Raw genomic sequence first — 23,999 nt, forward strand, 5'->3', positions numbered from 1 at the left:
AGTGGTTCTCTAAAAGAAGACAGTTGTATGTATTTCCCATAGGGTCCCATGTTAAACTAAGTCCCCCGCTGGCAGCCATCTTGGATTATGGATCGGCTTCAAAGTAACAACACTCGGTCAGCACCTCATAAGGAACATTCATGCCATGTTTGGTTTTATTCCATTCCGTGGTTCTCTAAAAAAAGACATTTGTATGTATTTCTCATAGGGCCCCATGTTAAACTAAGTCCCCTGCAGGCGGCCATCTTGGATTATGGATCGGCTTTAAAGTAACAACACTCGGTCAGCACCTCATAAGAAACATTCATGCCATGTTTGGTTTCATTCCATTCAGTGGTTCTCTAAAAGAAGACATTTGTATGTATTTCCCATAGGGTCCCATGTTAAACTAAGTCCCCCGCTGGCCGCAATCTTGGATTATGGATCAGCTTCAAAGTAACAACACTCGGTCAGCACCTCATAAGGAACATTCATACCATGTTTGGTTTCATTCCATTCAGTGGTTCTCTTAAAGAAGACATTTGTACGTATTTCCCATAGGGTCCTATGTTAAACTAAGTCCCCCGCTGGCGGCCATCTTGGATTATGGATCGGCTTTAAAGTAACAACACTCGGTCAGCACCTCATAAGAAACATTCATGCCATGTTTGGTTTCATTCCATTCAGTGGTTCTCTAAAAGAAGACATTTGTATGCATTTCCCATAGGGTCCTATGTTAAACTAAGTCCCCGCTGGCGGCCATCGTGGATGATGGATCCGCTACAAAGTAACAACACTCGGTCAGCACCTCATAAGGAACATTCATGCCATGTTTGGTTTCATTCCATTCAGTGGTTCTCTAGAAGAAGTTCAAAATGTAAAAAGTTAACGCCGACGACGGACGACGCCGGACGACGGACGCCAAGTGATGAGAAAAGCTCACTTGGCCCTTCGGGCCAGGTGAGCTAAAAAGTGTGGAAAGCTGATTTGCCGGACTGACGGATGAACAGATGGACAGAAGGACAGATGGACAGACGGACGGAGTGCAAACCTAAAGTCCCCTTCGACTTCGTCGGTAGGGGACTAATAAGGACATACTATGTAGATGTGCATATCAACAGGAAATTATGATTCAGTTTTTTTTATAGGAGTTAAGCCCCTATGAACTTATTGGCCTCAATATACTACTGCAACAGTTTGTCATTGCAACTCCTCTGAAACCACACAACAGAATTTCATGAAACTTTGTAGTTAATGAGGACATAATATGTAAATGTACATATCCACAAGAAAATTTTTATCAGTTGACTTTTGTAGAATTATGAGTCTTTGAACTTAGGAATCTGGTGAGATTTTGTTTGTCCAGTGACAATGTGGGGGCGTGGGGTATGTGAGCATGCTCACAAAGGTTCTTTAATGCTCTTTATATTTCTTTTGGTTATTTGTACCGTTGAGTTGCTGTCTCATATACATATTCCCATATCTCCTTTTATTTTTTTATTTACGGTTTGAAAGAAGACTAAAATAATTCTTTTATATTTTTCTATATTGAAATTCTGTACAAATTTACTTTGAGCATTGCACAAGATGGTGTCTTTCTGTATTTCACATGATATTGTTTCATTAAATCTACTTAGAAGTACAGCCGCAGATATAAGAGTATATAGGCATCATTTCTATGTCAGCATGTTAAGTACCATGAACTGATTTTTATTGAGCATTTTTTAATACCTTTGGTTATTCTATTGATTAATCAAAAAGGGGAAAGTATTGAGAGCTCAAATAAGTGTTGTACAGAGATTATGTCTCACCCTTATTATGTTATTTTGATAGTACATTGTATGCATATGTTTAAATTGAAATTGCAATACTTTATTATGTAAATTATGCAAAATATTCAAAGTCAATGAACCATGACTGAAGGTGCAGGGCCAAATAACCTTAGTGGAAATGATAAATGCAAATGTTAATCAGCCTCACACATTTACTTAATATCATTGACCTACTATTATTGGTTCCCCTTAAACTGACCTTATCACAAACTGTAACATGTAAACTATGCATCAGTTTCAAAGTCAATAAATTATGACTGAGGGGGTGGAGCCAAACAATCTTCATTGAAATAGCATGTGCCACTGCATGCCAAATATCATTGACCTAAAAATAGTGCTTCCCTTAAATTGAACTTATCACAAATAACATGAAAACTAAGCAAAAGTTTTTAAAATCATTAGACCATGACTGAAGGGTTGTTGAAAAAACAAAAATCTCCTTTGATATGAGATGTGCCAATGCTAATACAACTGCATACCAAATATCATTGACCTACCACATGTTGTTCCCATAAACCGACCTAGTTACAAACTTTAACATGAAAACTAAGCAATCATTTTAAAGGCAATAGAACATGACTGTGGGGGTAAGCCAAATAAATTCCATGGAAACGAGATGTGCCAATGTAAATACCAAATATCATGGACTTCCACTAGTGGTTCCCTTTAAACTGAATAAATTGTTGACGCAGCCAGAATCAGTATGCCTGTCTTGGTTTTTTTCGACTTAGTTATGGTCAGAAAAAAATTTGTTTGACCCCACCACATTTTCATGTACCAGTCCCATGCCAGGAACCTTGTCAATGATTGTTTCTAGTACAATCTTATTGGAACAAGTTTGATATCAGCAAATAAAATATATTAAGTTATCTTTGTGCAGGCACTTCTAGAGAAACTTTATTGACAACTTTTTTGCCATTTTAAATTTTAAGAAAATCAATGAAGGTTTTGGTGGTTTATTTTCTTTCATTCATATTTATAATCTATAAAATAAATAACAAATCATAACAGCATTAATTAAAGACAATAACAATTTACAGCTAAGTAATTCATAAGTGTCATCTTGATTTTTGAATACAATTACATAAATATTCTTACAAAATTACATAGCTTTTCAAAATTTCTAAATTCTTAGAAGCAAGGAGGGAATGCATTTTTTAATAGGAACACATCAACTAGCAGTCAGTAACTGAGTACTCTGTAGTGTCTTTTTTATTGTGGGGATGTATAAGTACACTGCCACCTCAGGTCTGTGTTTTTGTTAGATGTATTTCTGCTTTGTATCGATCTGATGAGTTAAGCCTTTTTCAACTGATGTTTATAGTTTGTTCTTATGTTGTACTGTTACACCACTGTCCCAGGTTAGGTGGAGAGTCGGCACCTTCAAAGTTCAAACCTGTTTAACCCTGCCACATTCTATGTGCCTGTCCCAAGTCAGGAGCCTGTAATTCAGTGGTTGTTGTTTGTTGCTGTCTATCTAATTGTTTTTTGTTCATTATTTTGTACATAAATCAGGCCGTTAGTTTTCACGTTTGAATTGTTTTACATTTGTCATTTCGGGGCCTTTTATAGTTATGCTGTATGGGTTTTGCTCATTGCTGAAATCTAAGGTGACCTATAGTTGTTAAATTTTATGTCATTTAGTCTCTGGTGGAGAGTTGTCTCATTGGCAATTGTATCACATCTTCTTTTTTTTATACATAAAACTAGTATTACTGGATTGAAAACTTGTCTCAAAAACTTTAATATTGTATAGGTAATTGTTCTATAGGTAAGCTTTATAAAAAATGTTCATTGATAAATTCTCTGCATGACAAAGGCTCAACTTTTTGAAAAATTTATGTTTCTCTTCTTTTGGAGGGATATAATGGTTTGTTATAAAAGAGGGACGAAACATACCAGAGGGACAGTCAAACTCATAGATCGAAAACAAACTGACAACGCCATGGCCAAAAATAAAAAGACAAACAGACAAATAATAGTACAGATGACACAACATTGAAAACTAAAGACTAAGCAACACGAACCCCACCAAAAACTGGGGGTGATCTCAGGTGCTCCAAAAGGGTAAGCAGATCCTGCTCCATATGTGGCATCCCTCGTGTTGCTTATGTTATTACAAATCCGGTAAATAGTCTAATTCGGTAGGTCACATTCGTGAAAAGGTATAAGTTTTTGAAACTTCTATTTTATGCCCCTTTTCTTGATGTTCAATTTCATTAACTTATGAACCAGTCATATCCTATTTAAATCATGAAGTAAAGCCTTTTCATTCAAGCTTGATGTCTATTTGTACAAAACCAACATTAAACAGCTACATACAGCAAACTGTTAATGGACACAATTACCATATTTTATATTCACATATATATATCATCAAGACTGATCAAGTACCATAGTTAAGCTTTTAGCAATAAAAGTATTTCACAAAACTAGCTGCTTCATTATAGTGTGCTCTGAAGACAAGCCAGTAAAAGGTATTATTTTGAGAAGCTATGATAGTTCTGTTTTACTCCTGTCTGTTTAAAGGTTCAATTTCTCTAATAAACTGCAAATAGAAAAAAAACATTACGATAATTGTAAAACAAGCATTATTCTATGAAATGGTCAAATATATAAAACACATACCCAAAGGGGGGTAATGATTGAGTGACTTGAAGTTACAAGATTACTTAGACATGATAAACTTTGAATTATTTTGCTGAAAAATGTTTGAAAGTCACATCATTTGACTTTATAAACTGGACCACTGAAAATATACAACACAAGAACATGTGTCCATAATTTTATAATAATGTTTTTTTTTTAATAATGTTTTAAATAGTGTACAAATAACCACACTGTGTTGTCTATTAAGGGAAGTCTGAAGAAAAATGGATAAATGACTTTTGACATGTGGTAGTAAAGTTTATCACCTCTTTCTGAATACAAGTTTCTTTGATTTTTATATTGAACAGTAAGATTAATAATAAATTATCAACTTCCCCATATGATGTTATTCATTATGTAAGTTTTCAGCTCAAAAAGATCAACAAATTGTTAAGGTGGGTAGATATTTTTCAGTTACATTAAATTCAGAAATTTTGGGTGCATTTATTATTGCAATTTTGTATAATGGACAAAAATGTAAGATAAAGTATTGTGAACTCAGTTGTATACAAAAAATTCTATCTAATAATTCTGAATGCTGTTTTTTTTTTATTTTTGAGAAGGCTATCATCAAAATAATAAAAAAACATCATATAATAAAATGATTCTATAGAAAGTTCTTCTTTTAACTAACTGCCACAATTTTACTCAGGCAAAAAGATTGTGATAGAACACAGGTGTAATTTTTGGCGATAATAAAGGTGTTGCTTTATTATTATCAATGCTAGTTTTTCTAATTGTCAAGAATGAAGGTGTGTCATGAAATAGAAGTTCTTAATAAAAGAAATATTTTGGAATATTATTTCCACTCGATCAAATATTACAGTGTAAGTTCCTAATGGAATAAAGGGTATAAAATATTTGTTCCAACAGGAACACATATTATGGCATTGTTTATAAGAAAAGTTGCCAGGGGAACTTCTGTTAGGTGGAACAAATACATGTTCAGTATTGTCCTTAATAAAGATATATCAAATTGTAAACATATAACTTATGCTGCATTGTGAACATACCTGTTCTAGGCGCTTACGGTATTTTGCGTCAGCCTCATTTGCCTTTTTTTCTGGTACTTTCTTTTCTTCTCTTTCAATTAATCTCTTTATTGCATCTACAGACATCATAGCCACAGGATCCACATTTCTTTTGTTTATTAAGCTAACTAAATATTCTTTGTAATGAATTCTAAAATAAAAAAAGATATTTCATAAAAATCGAAAATCTGTTAGCTTCTAATAAAAATCATGGATTAATGGTTGGACTGGTGTTAAACATCCAGTGGCAAATTTTACATACATATTGGGAAAAGACATGTTAACATGACATGAATACTTTGTTCTACTAGACCTACAGTTTGAGCCAAACTTTTATCATGCTAGTTTACAAGGTAACAGTCTGCAGGAAGACATCTCATCCTAAACAGATACATTATTATGCCTCCAAGCTGACCAGTCTCTGCTGTTACTAAAAAATGCCCTATGCTTAGGGGAGAAGCAGCAAATACCAATTTTCAAATAAAATGCTCCGCAGGGCGCAGCTTGATACGACCGCAGAGGTCGAACCCTGAAAAGTTGGGGCAAGTATGGACACAACATTCAAGCTTGATACAGCTTTGCATTTGGATTGTGATTAAATATTTGACACAGCATAGGTTTCTGACACAGAATGAATGTGGTCTAAGAACTTAAAAATTTTAAATTGGACATTCACCTATTATGGTCCAATATCCAAAATCTAAATACATGGTTAGATTCAGCATATCAAAGAACCCCAAGAATTCAATTTTTGATGAAATCAAACAAAGTTTAATTTTGGACCCTTTTGACCTCAATGTGGACAAAGTTGATAACGGGGCCCAAAAATCAAAAATCTAAATACATGGTTAGATTCAATTTTTGTTGAAATCAAACAAAGTTTAATTTTGGACCCCGATTTGGACCAACTTGAAAACTGGGCCCATAATCAAAAATCTAAATACATGTTTAGATTCAGCATATCAAAGAACCCTAAGAATTCAATTTTTGTTAAAATCAAACTAAGTTTAATTTTGGACCCTTTGGACCTTAATGTAGACCAATTTGAAAACGGAACCAAAAATTAAGAATCTAAATACACGGTTAGATTCAGCATATCAAAGAACCCCAATAATTCAATTTTTGATGAAATCAAACAAAGTTTGATTTTGGACTCTTTGGACCTCAATGTGGACCAATTTAAAAACGGGGCCCAAAATCCAAAAACTAAATACACGGTTAGATTCAGCATATTAAAGAACCCCAAGAATTCAAGAATAAAACCCCATTGAAATTGGTCAAGAAATAAGCAATTTATAGGAAGTATCTTCTTTTGCACAATACTGTGCAATTAAATATTTCTTGCTATTGCGCAATACTGTACAATTGACAATTTCTTGCTATTGCGCAATATTGTGCTACTGGATATTTCTTGCTATTGCGCAATACTGTGCAATTGAAGATTTCTTGCTATTGCGCAATACTGTGCAGTTGAAGATTTCTTGCAATTGTGCAATACTGTGCAATTGAAAATTTCTTGCTATTGCACAATACTTATTATATAATAATTTACACATCCTGTTTGGTGTGTATCTCCTATCATATCATTATTATTTGCTTTTAAATATGAATCAGAAATAACCAACTTAAAATGGAAAATTTTAAAAGAAAAAAAAAAGGAAAAAAAGAAAAAAAAGGAAAAAAAAAAAAAAATCCCCCCCCCCCCAATTTTTTGAACCCCCTTATGATTCATCACCCCAAAACTCAATCCCAGCCTTCCCTTTGTGGTATGGTACCTTGCAGTACAATTTCAGAGAGATCCATACACTTGAACACAAGTTATTGTCTGGAAACTAGAAAAATGTGTTTTTTGGCCCCTTTTTGGCCCCAAATTCCTAAACGTTTAGGGCAATTACCCCAAACTCAATCCCAGCCTTCCCTTTGTGGTATGGTACCTTGCAGTACAATTTCAGAGAGATCCATACACTTGAACACAAGTTATTGTCCTGAAACTAGAAAAATGCTTGTTTTTTGCCCCTTTTTGGCCCCCAATTCCTAAATGTTTCGGCAATTACCCCCAAACTCAATTCCAGCTTTCCCTTTGTGATATGGTACCTTGTAGTACAATTTCAGAAAGATCCATACACTTACACACAAGTTATTGTCATGAAACTAGAAAAATGCTTGTTTTTTGCCCCTTTTTTGGCCCCTAATTCCTAAAATTTTGAGGCAATTACCCCCAAAATCAATCCCAGCATTCCTTTTGTGATATGGAACCTTGTGGTACAATGTCAGAGAGATCCATACACTAACACACAAGTTATGTCTGGAAGTTACAAAAATGCTTATTTTTGGCCCTTTTTCCTTTACTGTTGGTACCATAACCCCCAAAATCAATCCCAACCTTCCTTTTGTGGTATTGAACCTTGTAGTAAAATTTCATAGAGATCCATTCACTTAAACTAAAGTTAGAGTGCGAAAACCAATGTGTCTTCGGACGACGCCGACGACGCCAACGTCATACCAATATATGACCACAAAATTTTTTTTACGGTCGTATAAAAAGGCTCCCTAACAAATGGACCCTAACATAACTGGATAATGGGCTTATTGAAAAGTATGGAGCATTTCCAACTAAGATGTTGCCTTATAACAGATTTTTTCATTTTACAAATATGGATAAAATAAAAGAAGAATGTGTCTGAGGACACAAATACACCTGCTCAAGCTTTGCAATTTTCCATGTTAAAAAGGGGCATTTCTCTAGAACAGTAAAAACACTCACTGCCCAAATTCGTACTTTGTATGAGTGTTGTAGCTCTTAGCATTGTGTATGAGTTTCATAAAATTTGGATGTGTAAAACCTAAGAAAGAGTGTGGAAACGAATAAATTTACAATTTTTCAAGTTATAAAGGGGTATAACTCTAGAACAGCAAGTGACTTGCTGCCCAAATTCGAACTCTGTCTGCAAGTTTTGGTTTTTACCATTGTGTATGAGGAAATTTAAGTTAGAGTGTGGAAACGAAAACAATTTGCAATTTTCCAAATTATAAAGGGGCATAACTTTAGAACGGTAAGTGACTCACTGCCCAAATTTCAACTCTGTCTGCAAGCTTTGGTTCTCAGCTTCATGTATGAGTTTCATAAAATTTGCATGAGGCAAACTTAAGTTGGAGTGTGGAAACGAAAATGGGACAGATGTCTCTTCAGTGATGTTTGGAATCGAAACAGTATTTGGAAGGCCATGTAATTTCCCTCAATTTAGGATAGACTCTCGAATTTTGAGGAGTCAAATTAGGTTGAAATATATATATATATATATTAGGGTTAAATAAATACTTACTTGCACAAACCAGCAAATCCATCTTCCACCTCTCTCCCACAAGTTTCATCTCTTTTCCCTTCAGGATCTTCTTTTTGCTCCATAACAGGACATGACTGTCCTGATTCCTGGTCAGGTGCTGTTGTATTAAACTGTATCTTATTGGTCTGTCAAAGAAAATGCAAGACATGTATAAAAGTTTACAATGCCTGTCATAACAAGAACAACTATTGGTAAATGAGCAGTTCACAACAAAAAATCAATTCTTGGCATCAATCCTGAATGAATCTATAAATCAAAACTGTATATTTTTATTTGATATGCCCTAGCCTATAAGAGACGAGACAAACAAAATTAAACAAATTAAAATCAGTAAAAAACTTGTATTTTTGAAAGGCCAAGCTTCGTTGTCCTACAATAACAGTTAAATCATGTTGAAAACATAAAAATCATTCATTTTTTTTTAACACAAGAAGAATTGAGTTTGACCCACCCTTTCTTCATCTTGAACCTTTTCCATTTGTTTTGATGTGATTATAAATAGCACAAAATATCTGAACCTAGTATAAACACCCGTTTTGGGCAACCTCATAATTTGACTGTCAGGTAAAAGGTAAGATTGAATAAAAATAATGCTTACAAATGTCTGTAAATGCATAGATAAAAAGTTCAGAATTCAAGGAATACTTTCAGGTAATTTTTAATGCAATACCTTTTTGTCGAGGTAATTTTAACTACCAATATGTTTAAACATGGCAAAGTGAAAATAATGTGGAAGATGTAGAGTAACAATGACGTCAATCATGCAGAGTCCCTACACAATGACTTTTTACACCTATACTATAGTTGATGCTCGGAAAGCAGGGAAACCTGTTGTTAATTTTCACACAACTGGTCATAGTGAAATAACAAGCAAAGCTTATACTGTTGATAAACCCATTCTGTTTCCTACAAGAGTAAATCAATTAAGTCATTGATTTGCTTCGATAGTAACATTATATTGTATATCAATAGACCACTTTCAAGTTATGTTCTTCACCAGAAAAGTTGGTCAATTATGCCCGCCTTTATGATGTCATTTACCAGATAGAGGGGACCGCCTGTATACCTGCACTATTCAAGTTCATCAAGCGTTTTTGTGATCGTCATTATGCAGGATAAACTAGAAATAATGTTTATTCCGTAGGTAATTAATCACAATTCCCTAATAACAGAAGTGCTGATTGTCAATTATAAGAATTTAATTTGCCAAATAATTCGTGCAATACAGCATCATATTTTTTTCAACCACTCGCTCAACATGGGAAGGAAGTGACGATGCCCCTAAACGCACGAATGTTGTTCACTAGAATAATAAAATGCTCCGCTGGGGGCGCAGCTTGATATGACCGCAGAGGTCGAACCCTGAACAGTTGGGGCAAGTATGGACACAACACTCAAGCTTGATACAGCACTGAATTTGGATTGTAATTAAATATTTGACACAGCATAGGTTTCTGACACAGAATGAATGTGGTCTAAGAACTTAAAAATTTTTAATTTATCTATTCAAACCATATCATTATTATTTGCTTTTATATATAAATCAGAAATAACCAATTTAAAATGGAAAATTTTAAAGAAAACTAGAGGCTCTCAAGAGCCTGTGTTGCTCACCTGTATTTACTGATGCTTTGGAAATCATGTAAAATAAGGTTAAAATCATAATTAATAGTATTAGATATTAGATATTATAATGATATCTAAGATAATAACAAATAAAATGCTCCGCAGGGCGCAGCTTGATACCACCGCAGAGGTCGAACCCTGAACAGTTGGGGCAAGTATGGACACAACATTCAAGCTTGATACAGCTTTGCATTTGGATTGTGATTAAATATTTGACACATCATAGGTTTCTAACACAGAATGAATGTGGTCTAAGAACTTAAAAATTTTAAATTGGACATTCACCTATTATGGTCCAATATCCAAAATCTAAATACATGGTTAGATTCAGCATATCAAAGAACCCCAAGAATTCAATTTTTGATGAAATCAAACAAAGTTTAATTTTGGACCCTTTTGACCTCAATGTGGACAAAGTTGATAACGGGGCCCAAAAATCAAAAATCTAAATACATGGTTAGATTCAATTTTTGTTGAAATCAAACAAAGTTTAATTTTGGACCCCGATTTGGACCAACTTGAAAACTGGGCCTATAATCAAAAATCTAAATACATGTTTAGATGCAGCATATCAAAGAACCCTAAGAATTCAATTTTTGTTAAAACCAAACTTAGTTTAATTTTGGACCCTTTGGACCTTAATGTAGACCAATTTGAAAACGGAACCAAAAATTAAGAATCTAAATACACGGTTAGATTCGGCATACCAAAGAACCCTAATAATTCAATTTTTGATGAAATCAAACAAAGTTTAATTTTGGACCCTTTGGACCTCAATGTGGACCAATTTAAAAACGGGGCCCAAAATCCAAAAACTAAATACACGGTTAGATTCAGCATATTAAAGAACCCCAAGAATTCAAGAATAAAACCCCATTGAAATTGGTCAAGAAATAAGCAATTTATACGAAGTATCTTCTTTTGCACAATACTGTGCAATTAAATATTTCTTGCTATTGCGCAATACTGTACAATTGACAATTTCTTGCTATTGCGCAAAATTGTGCTATTGGATATTTCTTGCTATTGCGCAATACTGTGCAATTGAAGATTTCTTGCTATTGCGCAATACTGTGCAATTGAAGATTTCTTGCTATTGTGCAATACTGTGCAATTGAAAATTTCTTGCTATTGCACAATACTTATTATATAATAATTTACACATCCTGTTTGGTGTGTATCTCCTACCATATCATTATTATTTGCTTTTAAATATTAATCAGAAATAACCAACTTAAAATGGAAAATTTTAAAAGAAAAAAAAAAGGAAAAAAAGAAAAAAAAAAAATCCCCCCCCCCCAAATTTTTTGAACCCCCTTATGATTCATCACCCCCAAACTCAATCCCAGCCTTCCCTTTGTGGTATGGTACCTTGCAGTACAATTTCAGAGAGATCCATACACTTGAACACAAGTGGTCCGAGTACACAGTTATTTCGTAGTGCATTTCTTTTAGACAATAAATGGAAATTAAAAAAATCCCACCTGCGCTTTCTCAATAATATTTTTACAGTGTGTTGTACTACTTTTGGGACAAATTATATCAAAATTATAGAAAACTTCATCGGCTCTAACTCAAAATATGGACAATTTCATGCTAAGGGGGTCTTCAAATCTTTTGACAGCTTCCGATGTGCTAATTTTTAACATTTTTCAGCTGGACCAAATCACTACTTTACTTTAAAATTCATGACCCAAATTTTTTTACAGTGTCATTTCACCCCCCTACTTACTATTTGAGTCATAAAACATGGAGAAATAAATTCGGAAGGGGTATAAAAAAAATCGACAAGTAACACACTGTCCACACTAGGGACTATATTCGTGGACAACGAAAATCAAAGGACGATAACTGTGTACCCGGACCTAATAGGGTAGAAAAAGTTGACCAATCTTAATGAAACTTGGTATGACTAAAGCTTATTAAATTATAAGACTGCTTACAAAGTTTCATGGCAATAGGATATATATTATAGACAATATGACTAATTCTATATTGAACTTTGAGTGTTAAATTTAGACGTTAAAATTGAAAATTTTCAACTATCAACAATTGAGGCTTAAAAAATTAAAATATTGCAAAAAAATACTTTTGAAATGCCTTAATATATAATATATTATGTATTAAAAGCAATAGAGTACTCATTTGATTCATCAGACTTATCATAATTATTAAAAAGTCAAATTTATATGAGCCTGTGGCTAAAAATGGAGGTTTTCCAATGAAGGGGGGCCTTACATGAAGATGTAATATTTTCCAGCAATTTTAAATTTGTAAAGCTTTTTGGTTATAAATAATCCTTACATATGTATTTAATGTACTTTAAATGGAAAGAAAACTTACAAATAACATATCACATTAGCTTAAAAGGGTCTTAGGCCAAGTAAGACTGAAAATAATTTAGGGTCAATTTAGGCCGTATCACATATTTACATTTAAAAATGCATATTGAAGCTATATGAAATAAAATTTTGTGTCTTTTCTATCATTTCTATACTCAGGTGACATGATACAATAAATCTGAGCACAAAAAGACTCTTGCATTCAACTTTTTTTGCAGACAGTATGGTCTGATACAAAGATTTTTCACTTTTTAGTGAAAAACATGCATGCAATTTTAGTCTCAACAGGCTTATATTTGAACCACTTGCTATCCTACAGAAGAAAAGAAAGGTATTATGTGACATAAAACAGGTACAAAAGACATTGTTAAGTGCTTTTTATACAAATTTAGTGAGGTCTTTATAATGGACTTCAACTTTTATGTTCCAAGCTCCTCACATTTAACTTGATCCAAACAGGGCGTTAGACGAGGATCATATATACAACACATTTTGCGCATATTGTCTGAGATAATCTTCTTTTCTGTAGATTCAGAGTTCACAAATGAGTAATACAACTGGATTGAAACATAGAAACACAAATATTGACACATAAAAACCTGTCAGATAGAAAGTCAGAATGCCACTTATGCATCAAAATTGAAAAAGCTATGAAATGCTTATTTTGACCATAAAATGCCAAAATTGGTCATTTTTGCAGAAATTCTATCAAATAAAAGTTTAAATCCTTTAGTTTTATGCTATTTGATAAATTGACACCATCAAATCATTCAGGGAAGTTGCCAAAGTACAGATTCTATATTTCCTGATTTCACCTCTTAGGTCCGAGTACACAGTTATTTCGTAGTGCATTTCTTTTAGACAATAAATGGAAATTAAAAAAATCCCACCTGCGCTTTCTCAATAATATTTTTACAGTGTGTTGTACTACTTTTGGGACAAATTATATCAAAATTATAGAAAACTTCATCGGCTCTAACTCAAAATATGGACAATTTCATGCTAAGGGGGTCTTCAAATCTTTTGACAGCTTCCGATGTGCTAATTTTTAACATTTTTCAGCTGGACCAAATCACTACTTTACTTTAAAATTCATGACCCAAATTTTTTTACAGTGTCATTTCACCCCCCTACTTACTATTTGAGTCATAAAACATGGAGAAATAAATTCGGAAGGGGTATAAAAAAAATCGACAAGTAACACACTGTCCACACTAGGGACTATATTCGTGGACAACGAAAATCAAAGGACGATAACTGTGTACCCGGACCAAGTTATTGTCTGGAAACTAGAAAAATGTGTTTTTTGGCCCCAAATTACTAAACGTTTAGGGCAATTACCCCCAAACTCAAACCCAGCTTTCCCTTTGTGATATGGAACCTTGTAGTACAATTTCAGAACGATCCATACACTTACACACAAGTTATTGTCCTGAAACTAGAAAAATGCTTGTTTTTGGCCCCTTTTTGGCCCCCAATTCCTAAACGTTTCGGCAATTGCCCCCAAACTCAATTCCAGCTTTCCCTTTGTGATATGGAACCTTGTAGTACAATTTCAGAAAGATCCATACACTTACACACAAGTAATTGTCATGAAACTAGAAAAATGCTTGTTTTTTGCCCCATTTTTTGCCCCTAATTCCTAAAATTTTGAGGTAATTACCCCCAAAATCAATCCCAGCATTCCTTTTGTGATATGGAACCTTGTGGTACAATGTCAGAGAGATCCATACACTAACACATAAGTTATGTCTGGAAGTTACAAAAATGCTTATTTTTGGCCCCTTTTTGGCCCCTAATTCCTTTACTGTTAGTACCATAACCCCCAAAATCAATCCCAACCTTCCTTTTGTGGTATTGAACCTTGTGGTAAAATTTCATAGAGATCCATTCACTTAAACTAAAGTTAGAGTGCGAAAACTAATGTGTCTTCGGACGACGACGACAACGACAACGACGACGACGACGCCAACGTCATACCAATATACGACCACAAAAATATTTTTGCGGTCGTATAAAAACTGTAAAATTTTTGTAAAATTACTAACTCAGGGGCAGCAACCCAACAACAGGTTGTCTTATTCGTCTGAAAATTTCAGTGCAGATAAATCTAAATCTGATGAACATTTTTGCCACCTGTCAGATTTGCTCTAAATGCTTTAGTTTCAGAGATATAAACCAAAAACTGCATTTTACCCCTATGTTCTATTTTTAACCAAGTCGGCCATGATGGTTGGAAGGCGGGGTCATCGGACAAATTTTTTAAACTAGATACCCTAATAATGATTATGGCCAAGTATGGTAAAATTTGTCTCAGTAGTTTCAGAGAAGAAGATTTTTGTAAAAGATTACAAAAATTTACAAAAAATTGTTAAAAATTGACTATTAAGGGCAATAACTCCTAAAGGGGTCGACTGATAATTTTGGTCATGACAACTTATTTGTAGATCTTACTTTGCTGAACATTATTGCTGTTTACAGTTTATCTCTATCTATAACAAGAAATGATTGTAACAGGATGCTGTTACGAAGTCTCCCAAACGAAGCTCCCATAATTCGTAATTCCCAGGGTCGCCTGACATTGGGCAACGTCCAGTGAAAATTGGCTTGGTCCAGTAAAGTTATATGCATTAGTGATGCCTGGGGACTAACCTTGTATATCATTCAAATCATCTTGGCATGACAAACCAGAATATATATGGTTTAGGGGTGGGGATCTCGACCATTTACAAGATACTAGAACATTGGGGGTAGGGGGAACCCCTGGGGACTGACCCTATACGTCATTCAAATATTCGTTACATGACGAACAGGAATATATATGGTTTAGGGGTGGGGATCTCAACCATTTACAAGATATTAGAACTTTCTCAAATGGCAGGGGGTCGGGATGACCCCTGGGGACTAACCCTGTATATCATTCAAACCATCTTCGCATGACAAACCAGAATATATATGGTTTAGGAGTGGGGATCTTGACCACTTACAAAGATATTAGAACTTTCTTTAATGGCAGGGGTTGGGGTGACCCCTGGGGACTAACCCTGTATTTCATTTGATGTGCTTTATCATGACAAACCAGAATATATATGGTTTAGGGGTGGGGATCTCGACCATTTACAAGATATTAGAACTTTCTCAAATGGCAGGGGGTCGGGATGACCCCTGGGGACTAACCCTGTATATCATTCAAACCATCTTAGCATGACAAACCAGAATATATATGGTTTAGGGGTGGGGATCTTGACCACTTAGAAGATATTAGAACTTTCTTAAATGGCATGGGGTGGGGGTGACCCCTGGGGACTAACCCTGTATTACATTTGATGTGCTTTATCATGACAAACCAGAATATATATGGTTTAGGGGTGGGGATCTCGACCATTTACAAGATATTAGAACTTTCTCAAATGGCAGGGGGTCGGGATGACCCCTGGGGACTAACCCTGTATATCATTCAAACCATCTTAGCATGACAAACCAAAATATATATGGTTTAGGGGTGGGGATCTTGACCACTTACAAGGTATTAGAACTTTCTTAAATGGCAGGGGTGGGGGTGACCCCTGGGGACTAACCCTGTATTTCATTAAATGGGCTTTATCATTTAGAACATTTTCAATTAAAAAGATTGTGTCTATCACAAACGGTTTTCAATTTATAATCATTTGAAAATTTTAAAAAATAAAATCCCATAGGGTTCTATAGTAAAACCTTCTTTTCTTTTTGCCCCTCAAAGTACCCCTTCATAAACCCCATTGCACAAACAAAACCCTGATTGCACCACTAGACATGTTAGTCTAACATATTGTGAAACCCTAAGTTAATCTGACTAGCGGTTTTGGAGAACGGGTGCGGACAAGTTCAAATTTAAAAGCGGCGGAAGAGGAAGAAGAAGAAGAAGAATAATAATAATAATAATAAGAACTGAGCAGAAACAATAAGTCTTCCCAAACTTCGTTTGAGAGACTTAATAATATTCAAGATAATAACCAATAAAATGCTCCGCAGGGCGCAGCTTGATACGACCGCAGAGGTCGAACCCTGAACAGTTGGGTCAAGTATGGACACAACATTCAAGCTTGATACAGCTCTGAATTTGGATTGTGATTAAATATTTGACACAGCATAGGTTTCTGACACAGAATGAATGTGGTCTAAGAACTTAAAAATTTTAAATTGGACATTCACCTATTATGGTCCAATATCCAAAATCTAAATACATGGTTAGATTCAGCATATCAAAGAACCCCAAGAATTCAATTTTTGATGAAATCAAACAAAGTTTAATTTTGGACCCTTTTGACCTCAATGTGGACAAAGTTGATAACGGGGCCCAAAAATCAAAAATCTAAATACATGGTTAGATTCAGCATATCAAAGAACCCCATATATTCAATTTTTGTTGAAATCAAACAAAGTTTAATTTTGGACCCAGATTTGGACCAACTTAAAAACTGGGCCCATAATCAAAAATCTAAATACATGTTTAGATTCAGCATATCAAAGAACCCTAAGAATTCAATTTTTGTTAAAATCAAACTAAGTTTAATTTTGGACCCTTTGGACCTTAATGTAGACCAATTTGAAAACGGAACCAAAAATTAAGAATCTAAATACACGGTTAGATTCGGCATATCAAAGAACCCCAATAATTCAATTTTTGATGAAATCAAACAAAGTTTAATTTTGGACCCTTTGGACCTCAATGTGGACCAATTTAAAAACGGGCCCAAAATCCAAAAACTAAATACACGGTTAGATTCAGCATATTAAAGAACCCCAAGAATTCAAGAATAAAACCCCATTGAAATTGGTCAAGAAATAAGCAATTTATAGGAAGTATCTTCTTTTGCACAATACTGTGCAATTAAATATTTCTTGCTATTGCGCAATACTGTACAATTGACAATTTCTTGCTATTGCGCAATATTGTGCTATTGGATATTTCTTGCTATTGCACAATACTGTGCAATTGAAGATTTCTTGCTATTGCGCAATACTGTGCAATTGAAGATTTCTTGCTATTGTGCAATACTGTGCAATTGAAAATTTCTTGCTATTGCACAATACTTATTATATAATAATTTACACATCCTGTTTGGTGTGTATCTCCTACCATATCATTATTATTTGCTTTTAAATATAAATCAGAAATAACCAACTTAAAATGGAAAATTTTAAAAGAAAAAACAAGAGTGGACACGCTGAAATGTCTCGCCTTCTTTACTAACCATTGATATTATGTTGATAGTCCTAAATGAAAGCTTTACTACAACTATTACATAAACTTAACATGATCCAAGAAAATGAAGTCAAGGTCATATAAACCAAACAAGAAATACATGTACACCTTACAATCATTCAATACACTAAATATAGTTGACCTATTGCTTATAGTTTCTAAGAAACAGACTTAACCAAGAAAACTAAACATTGACCAATGAATCGTGAAAATGAGGTCAAAGTCAGATGAACCATGCCAGGCAGACATGAACAGCTTACAATCCTTCCATACAACAAATATAGCTGACCTATTGCTTATAGTTTAAGAAAAACAGACTGAAACACATAAACTTAACACTGAGCAATGAACTGTGAAAATGAGGTCAAGGTCAAATAAAACCTGCGAGACTGACATGTACATCATAGAATATTTCCATACACCAAATATAGTTGACTTATTGCATAATAGTATAAGAAAAAAGACCAAAACTCAAAAACTTAACTTTGACCACTGAACCATGAAAATGAGGTCAAAGTCAGATGACACCTGCCAGTTGGACATGTACACCTTACAATCATTCCATACACCAAATATAGTAGACCTATTGGATAAAGTATAAGAAAAACGGACCAAAACACTAAAACTTAACTTTAACCACTGAACCATGAAAATGAGGTCAAGGTCAGATGACACCTGCCAGTTGGACATGTACACCTTACAATCATTCCATACACCAAATATAGTAGACCTATTGGATAAAGTATAAGAAAAACGGACCAAAACACAAAAACTTAACTATAACCACTGAACCATGAAAATGAGGTCAAGGTCAGATGACACCTGCCAGTTGGACATGTACACCTTACAATCATTCCATACACCAAATATAATAGACCTATTGCATACAGTATAAGAAAAACAGACCAAAACACAAAAACTTAACTATAACCACTGAACCATGAAAATGAGGTCAAGGTCAGATGACACCTGCCAGTTGGACATGTACAACTTACAATCATTCCATACACCAAATATAATAGACCTATTGCATACAGTATAAGAAAAACAGACCAAAACACAAAAACTTAACTATAACCACTGAACCATGAAAATGAGGTCAAGGTCAGATGACACCTGCCAGTTGGACATGTACACCTTACAGTCCTTCCATACACCAAATATACTAGACCTATTGCTTATAGTATCTGAGATATGGACTTGACCACCAAAACTTAACCTTGTTCACTGATCCATGAAATGAGGTCGAGGTCAAGTGAAAACTGTCTGACAGGCATGAGGACCTTGCAAGGTACGCACATACTAAATATAGTTATCCTATTACTTATAATAAGAGAGAATTTAACATTACAAATAATCTGAACTTTTTTTTCAAGTAGTCACTGAACCATGAAAATGAGGTCAAGGAAATTGGACATGTGACTGACGGAAACTTCGTAACATGAGGCATCCATATACAAAGTATGAAGCATCCAGGTCTTCCACCTTCTAAAATATAAAGCTTTTAAGAAGTTAGCTAACGCCGCCGCCGCCGCCGCCGCCGTAGCCGCCGCCGCCGCCGCCGCCGGATCGCTATCCCTATGTCGAGCTTTCTGCGACAAAAGTCGCAGGCTCGACAAAAAAGGAAAAAAAGAAAAAAAAGGAAAAAAAATAAAAATCTCCCCCCCCCCCCCAAATTTTTTGAACCCCCTTATGATTCATCACCCCCAAACTCAATCCCAGCCTTCCCTTTGTGGTATGGTACCTTGCAGTACAATTTCAGAGAGATCCATACACTTGAACACAAGTTATTGTCTGGAAACTAAAAAAGATGCTTATTTTTGGCCCTTTTTTGGCCCCTTATTCCTAAACGTTTAGGGCAATTACCCCCAAACTCAATTCCAGTTTCTCCCTTGTGATATGGAACCTTGTAGTACAATTTCAGAAAGATTCATACACTTTCACACAAGTTATTGTCATGAAACTAGAAAAATGCTTGTTTTTTAGCCCCTTTTTTTGCCCCTAATTCCTAATATTTTGAGGCAATTACCCCCAAAATCAATCCCAGCATTCCCTTTGTGATATGGAACCTTGTGGTACAATGTCAGAGAGATCCATACACTAACACACAAGTTATGTCTGGAAGTTACAAAAATGCTTATTTTTGGCCCCTTTTTGGCCCCTAATTCCTTAACTGTTGGTACCAAAACCCCCAAAATCAATCCCAACCTTCCTTTTGTGGTATTGAACCTTATGGTAAAATTTCATAGAGATCCATTCACTTAAACTAAAGTAAGAGTGCGAAAACCAATGTGTCTTCGTACGACGCCGGACGACGCCAGACGACGACGACGACGCCAACGTCATACCAATATACGACCGCAAAAATTTTTGCGGTCGTATAAAAACTGCAAAATTTCCTTAAAATTACCAATTCAGGGGCAGCAACCCAACAACAGGTTGTCCGATTTGTCTGAAAATTTCAGGGCAGATAGATCTTGACCTGATAATCAGTTTTACCCTTGTAAGATTTACTCTAAATGCTTTGGTTTCAGAGATATAAGCCAAAATCTACATTTTACCCCTATGTTCTATTTTTAGCCATGGCGGCCATCTTGGTTGGTTGGCGGGGGTCATCGGACACATTTTTTAAACTAGACACCCTAATGATGATTGTGGCCAAGTTTGGTTAAATTTGGCCCAGTGGTTTCAGAGGAGAAGATTTTTGTAAAAAGCTAACGACGACGGATGCCAAGTGATGAGAAAAGCTCACTTGGCACGAAGATCCCCCCCCCCCCAATTTTTTGAACCCCCTTATGATTCATCACCCCCAAACTCAATCCCAGCCTTCCCTTTGTGGTATGGTACCTTGCAGTACACATACATGTGATGGACTGTGAAACTAAGATCAGGAGTTTGGGAAATTTTGGTCAGGAGATTAGGACTCAGATCAGGAGGTTTTTAATCGACATAAATTCTGTCGTGAATGTAACCGTGTGCTGTAGAAATTGTCTGTTAAAGTGTGTTTTCTTCAACTTTCCATCCGAATGTATTATGTTTATAGTACCCTTGTACTTATAAATTTCCTCTATCTTTTTAAACTTTCAACTTGTTCAATCTAACATTCTTCTTTTTTAGTATGTTCTTTAAATTTTTTAGGTCATATCTTTTTTACCATTATTCATTGCAATCAGAACATTTGCTTATCTATCTGCAAGTAGATTTTTTATTTTTATCTTTATGCAAGTAGATTTTAAATGCATGATAAGTAACACATTCAAACTGTAAACAGGGGTCATAGTTATTATATAAATTTCAATTTAAGCCTTGAAAGGAAGTATAGAACCCTCAAATAATTTTCAAATTATTATTTTTTTATTTGTCCTAAGACATTTATAATCATTTAATTACCATCCTTTTATGATTATTTGTTCAATTTATATTTTATTTATATTCTTTTAAAAATTTACATTATTTAAAGGAAAGTAACTTAAAACAGGATAAATCAAGGGAAGTAACCCAACATTCATTTTAAATACACAAAGTTTTATTACACAACAGCAGTTAGCCTGAGGTAAAAATCGTTGATTACCAGTATGTTTGACACCCAAAGTGACAAGTGAAGCCATATAATTATGCATGTTAATTGATTTACAGGTAAAATATAACTTCAGGTAATGTCAGTTACACCAGATATGTTGGGCTGAAATTTTTCATTCATGAAATATTTCATACACGGGATTTTTTTTTTTTCAACGGGAGGTCGGGATGAGGAGACCCCTGAAAACGGGATTATTGTACTCCCGTCGGGAGGTTCACATGTATGAGTACATTTTCAGAGAGATCCATACACTTGAACACAAATTATTGTCTGGAAACTAGAAAAATGCTTGTTTTTTGGCCCCTTTTTGGCCCCAAATTCCTAAACATTTAGGGCAATTACCCCCAAACTCAAACCCAGCTTTCCCTTTGTGATATGGAACCTTGCAGTACAATTTCATAAAGATCCATACACTTACACACAAGTTATTGTCCTGAAACTAGAAAAATGCTTGTTTTTTTGCCCCTTTATGGCCCCTAATTCCTCAAATTTCTAGGGAATTACCCCCAAAATCAATCCCAGCATTCCTTTTGTGGTATGGTACCTTGCAGTACAATTTCAGAGAGATCCATACACTTGAACACAAGTTATTGTCTGAAAACTAGAAAAATGCTTATTTTTGGCCCCTTATTCCTAAACGTTGTGGGCAATTACCCCCAAAATCAATTCCAGCTTTCCCTTCGTGATATGGAACCTTGTAGTACAATTTCATAAAGATCCATACACTTACACACAAGTTATTGTCATGAAACTAGAAAAATGCTTGTTTTTTGCCCCTTTTTGGCCCCTAATTCCTAAAATTTTGAGACAATTACCCCCAAAATCAATCCCAGCATTCCCTTTGTGATATGGAACCTTGTGGTACAATGCCAGAGAGATCCATACACTTACACACAAGTTATTGTCATGAAACTAGAAAAATGCTTGTTTTTTGCCCCTTTTTGGCCCCTAATTCCTAAAATTTGGAGGCAATTACCCCCAAAATCAATCCCAGCATTCCCTATGTGATGTGGAACCTTGTGGTACAATGTCAGAGAGATCCATACACTTACACACAAGTTATGTCTGGAAGTTACAAAAATGCTTATTTTTGGCCCCTAATTCCTTAACTGTTGGTACCATAACCCCCAAAATCAATCCCCACCTTCCTTTTGAACCTTATGGTAATATTTTATAGAGATCCATTCACTTAAACTAAAGTTAGAGTGTGAAAACCAATGTGTCTTCGGACGACGACGACACCAACGTCATACCAATATACGACCACATAATTTTTTTGCGGTCGTATAAAAATGTTTGACGGAAATGCAACGAACTCGAAAGTGGTCTATTAAGTGATTGGTTTTGTTAATCTGTTCAGTATTCTTTTTTTTTTTTTTTATCATTGTCAGGTGACAGATAAAAAAGTGAAAAGAAGGAACCAGAAGGAGAAATGAAATGTCTTTCTGATTTTTGCAATACTTTCTGAAGTTTAAGGTCACTTGCAACATATTTTGCTGAATATCATGGTACTAACCTTGAGTAATTTCTGTAAGTCATCAAAATCTTCATCTCGTAGATAATACAAACAATTTCTAGGGTGATGACAATGTAAGCCTTGGCCAAGACATGATCTGTATTTTCTACAAACCTACAAAAAAGGAACAATAGACAATGTAAGCCTTGGCCAAGACATGATCTGTATTTTCTACAAACCTACAAAAAAGGAACAATAGACAATGTAAGCCTTTGCCAAGACATGATCTGTATTTTCTACAAACCTACAAAAAAGGAACAATAGACAATGTAAGCCTTGGCCAAGACATGATCTGTATTTTCTACAAACCTACAAAAAAGGAACAATAGACAATGTAAGCCTTGGCCAAGACATGATCTGTATTTTCTACAAACCTACAAAAAAGGAACAACAGACAATGTAAGCCTTGGCCAAGACATGATCTGTATTTTCTACAAACCTACAAAACAGGAACAATAGACAATGTAAGCCTTTGCCAAGACATGATCTGTATTTTCTACAAACCTACAAAAAAGGAACGATAGACAATGTAAGCCTTTGCCAATACATGATCTGTATTTTCTACAAACCTACAAAAAAGGAACAATAGACAATGTAAGCCTTGGCCAAGACATGATCTGTATTTTCTACAAACCTACAAAAAAGGAACGATAGACAATGTAAGCCTTGGCCAAGACATGATCTGTATTTTCTACAAACCTACAAAAAAGGAACAATAGACAATGTAAGCCTTTGCCAATACATGATCTGTATTTTCTACAAACCTACAAAAAAGGAACAATAGACAATGTAAGCCTTGGCCAAGACATGATCTGTATTTTCTACAAACCTACAAAAAAGGAACAATAGACAATG

The 23,999-nt window shown here is 34.9% G+C and overlaps 1 protein-coding gene and 3 long non-coding RNA genes across 12 annotated transcripts in view; 1 reads left to right on the forward strand and 3 right to left on the reverse strand.

Moving 5' to 3' along the window:
• Positions 1 to 2,751: 2,751 nt before the first annotated feature.
• Positions 2,752 to 23,999, reverse strand: part of LOC127702110 (uncharacterized) — a 62,585-nt gene continuing 41,337 nt past the window's right edge. For 2 of the 9 annotated variants that reach the window (XM_052206168.1, XM_052206167.1), the window contains 4 exons: positions 23,145 to 23,258; positions 8,815 to 8,960; positions 5,474 to 5,642; positions 2,752 to 4,359 (listed from right to left, as the gene is read on the reverse strand). In XM_052206168.1, the coding sequence (XP_052062128.1) occupies positions 4,321 to 4,359; positions 5,474 to 5,642; positions 8,815 to 8,960; positions 23,145 to 23,258 (468 nt within the window). In that variant the 3' untranslated portion in view covers positions 2,752 to 4,320. Of the gene's footprint in view, positions 4,360 to 5,473; positions 5,643 to 8,814; positions 8,961 to 23,144; positions 23,324 to 23,407; positions 23,519 to 23,550; positions 23,584 to 23,713; positions 23,779 to 23,908; positions 23,974 to 23,999 lie in introns of those variants that run through there. The other 7 variants (XM_052206174.1, XM_052206175.1, XM_052206169.1 and 4 more) reach the window with 6 other exon arrangements.
• Positions 5,962 to 8,029, reverse strand: LOC127702187 (uncharacterized). The gene is made up of 2 exons (XR_007982303.1): positions 6,655 to 8,029; positions 5,962 to 6,519 (listed from the first exon to the last, which is right to left on the reverse strand). It is a non-coding gene; the product is annotated as an uncharacterized LOC127702187 (long non-coding RNA).
• Positions 14,080 to 20,124, forward strand: LOC127702192 (uncharacterized). The gene is made up of 2 exons (XR_007982311.1): positions 14,080 to 14,458; positions 20,070 to 20,124. It is a non-coding gene; the product is annotated as an uncharacterized LOC127702192 (long non-coding RNA).
• LOC127702186 (uncharacterized) lies at positions 21,121 to 23,138 on the reverse strand. Its single transcript, XR_007982302.1, has 2 exons — positions 22,645 to 23,138; positions 21,121 to 22,483 (listed from the first exon to the last, which is right to left on the reverse strand). It is a non-coding gene; the product is annotated as an uncharacterized LOC127702186 (long non-coding RNA).

The sequence above is a fragment of the Mytilus californianus genome, unplaced genomic scaffold, assembly GCF_021869535.1.
Source record: "Mytilus californianus isolate M0D057914Y unplaced genomic scaffold, xbMytCali1.0.p SCAF_5, whole genome shotgun sequence".
Taxonomy (NCBI): domain Eukaryota; kingdom Metazoa; phylum Mollusca; class Bivalvia; order Mytilida; family Mytilidae; genus Mytilus; species Mytilus californianus.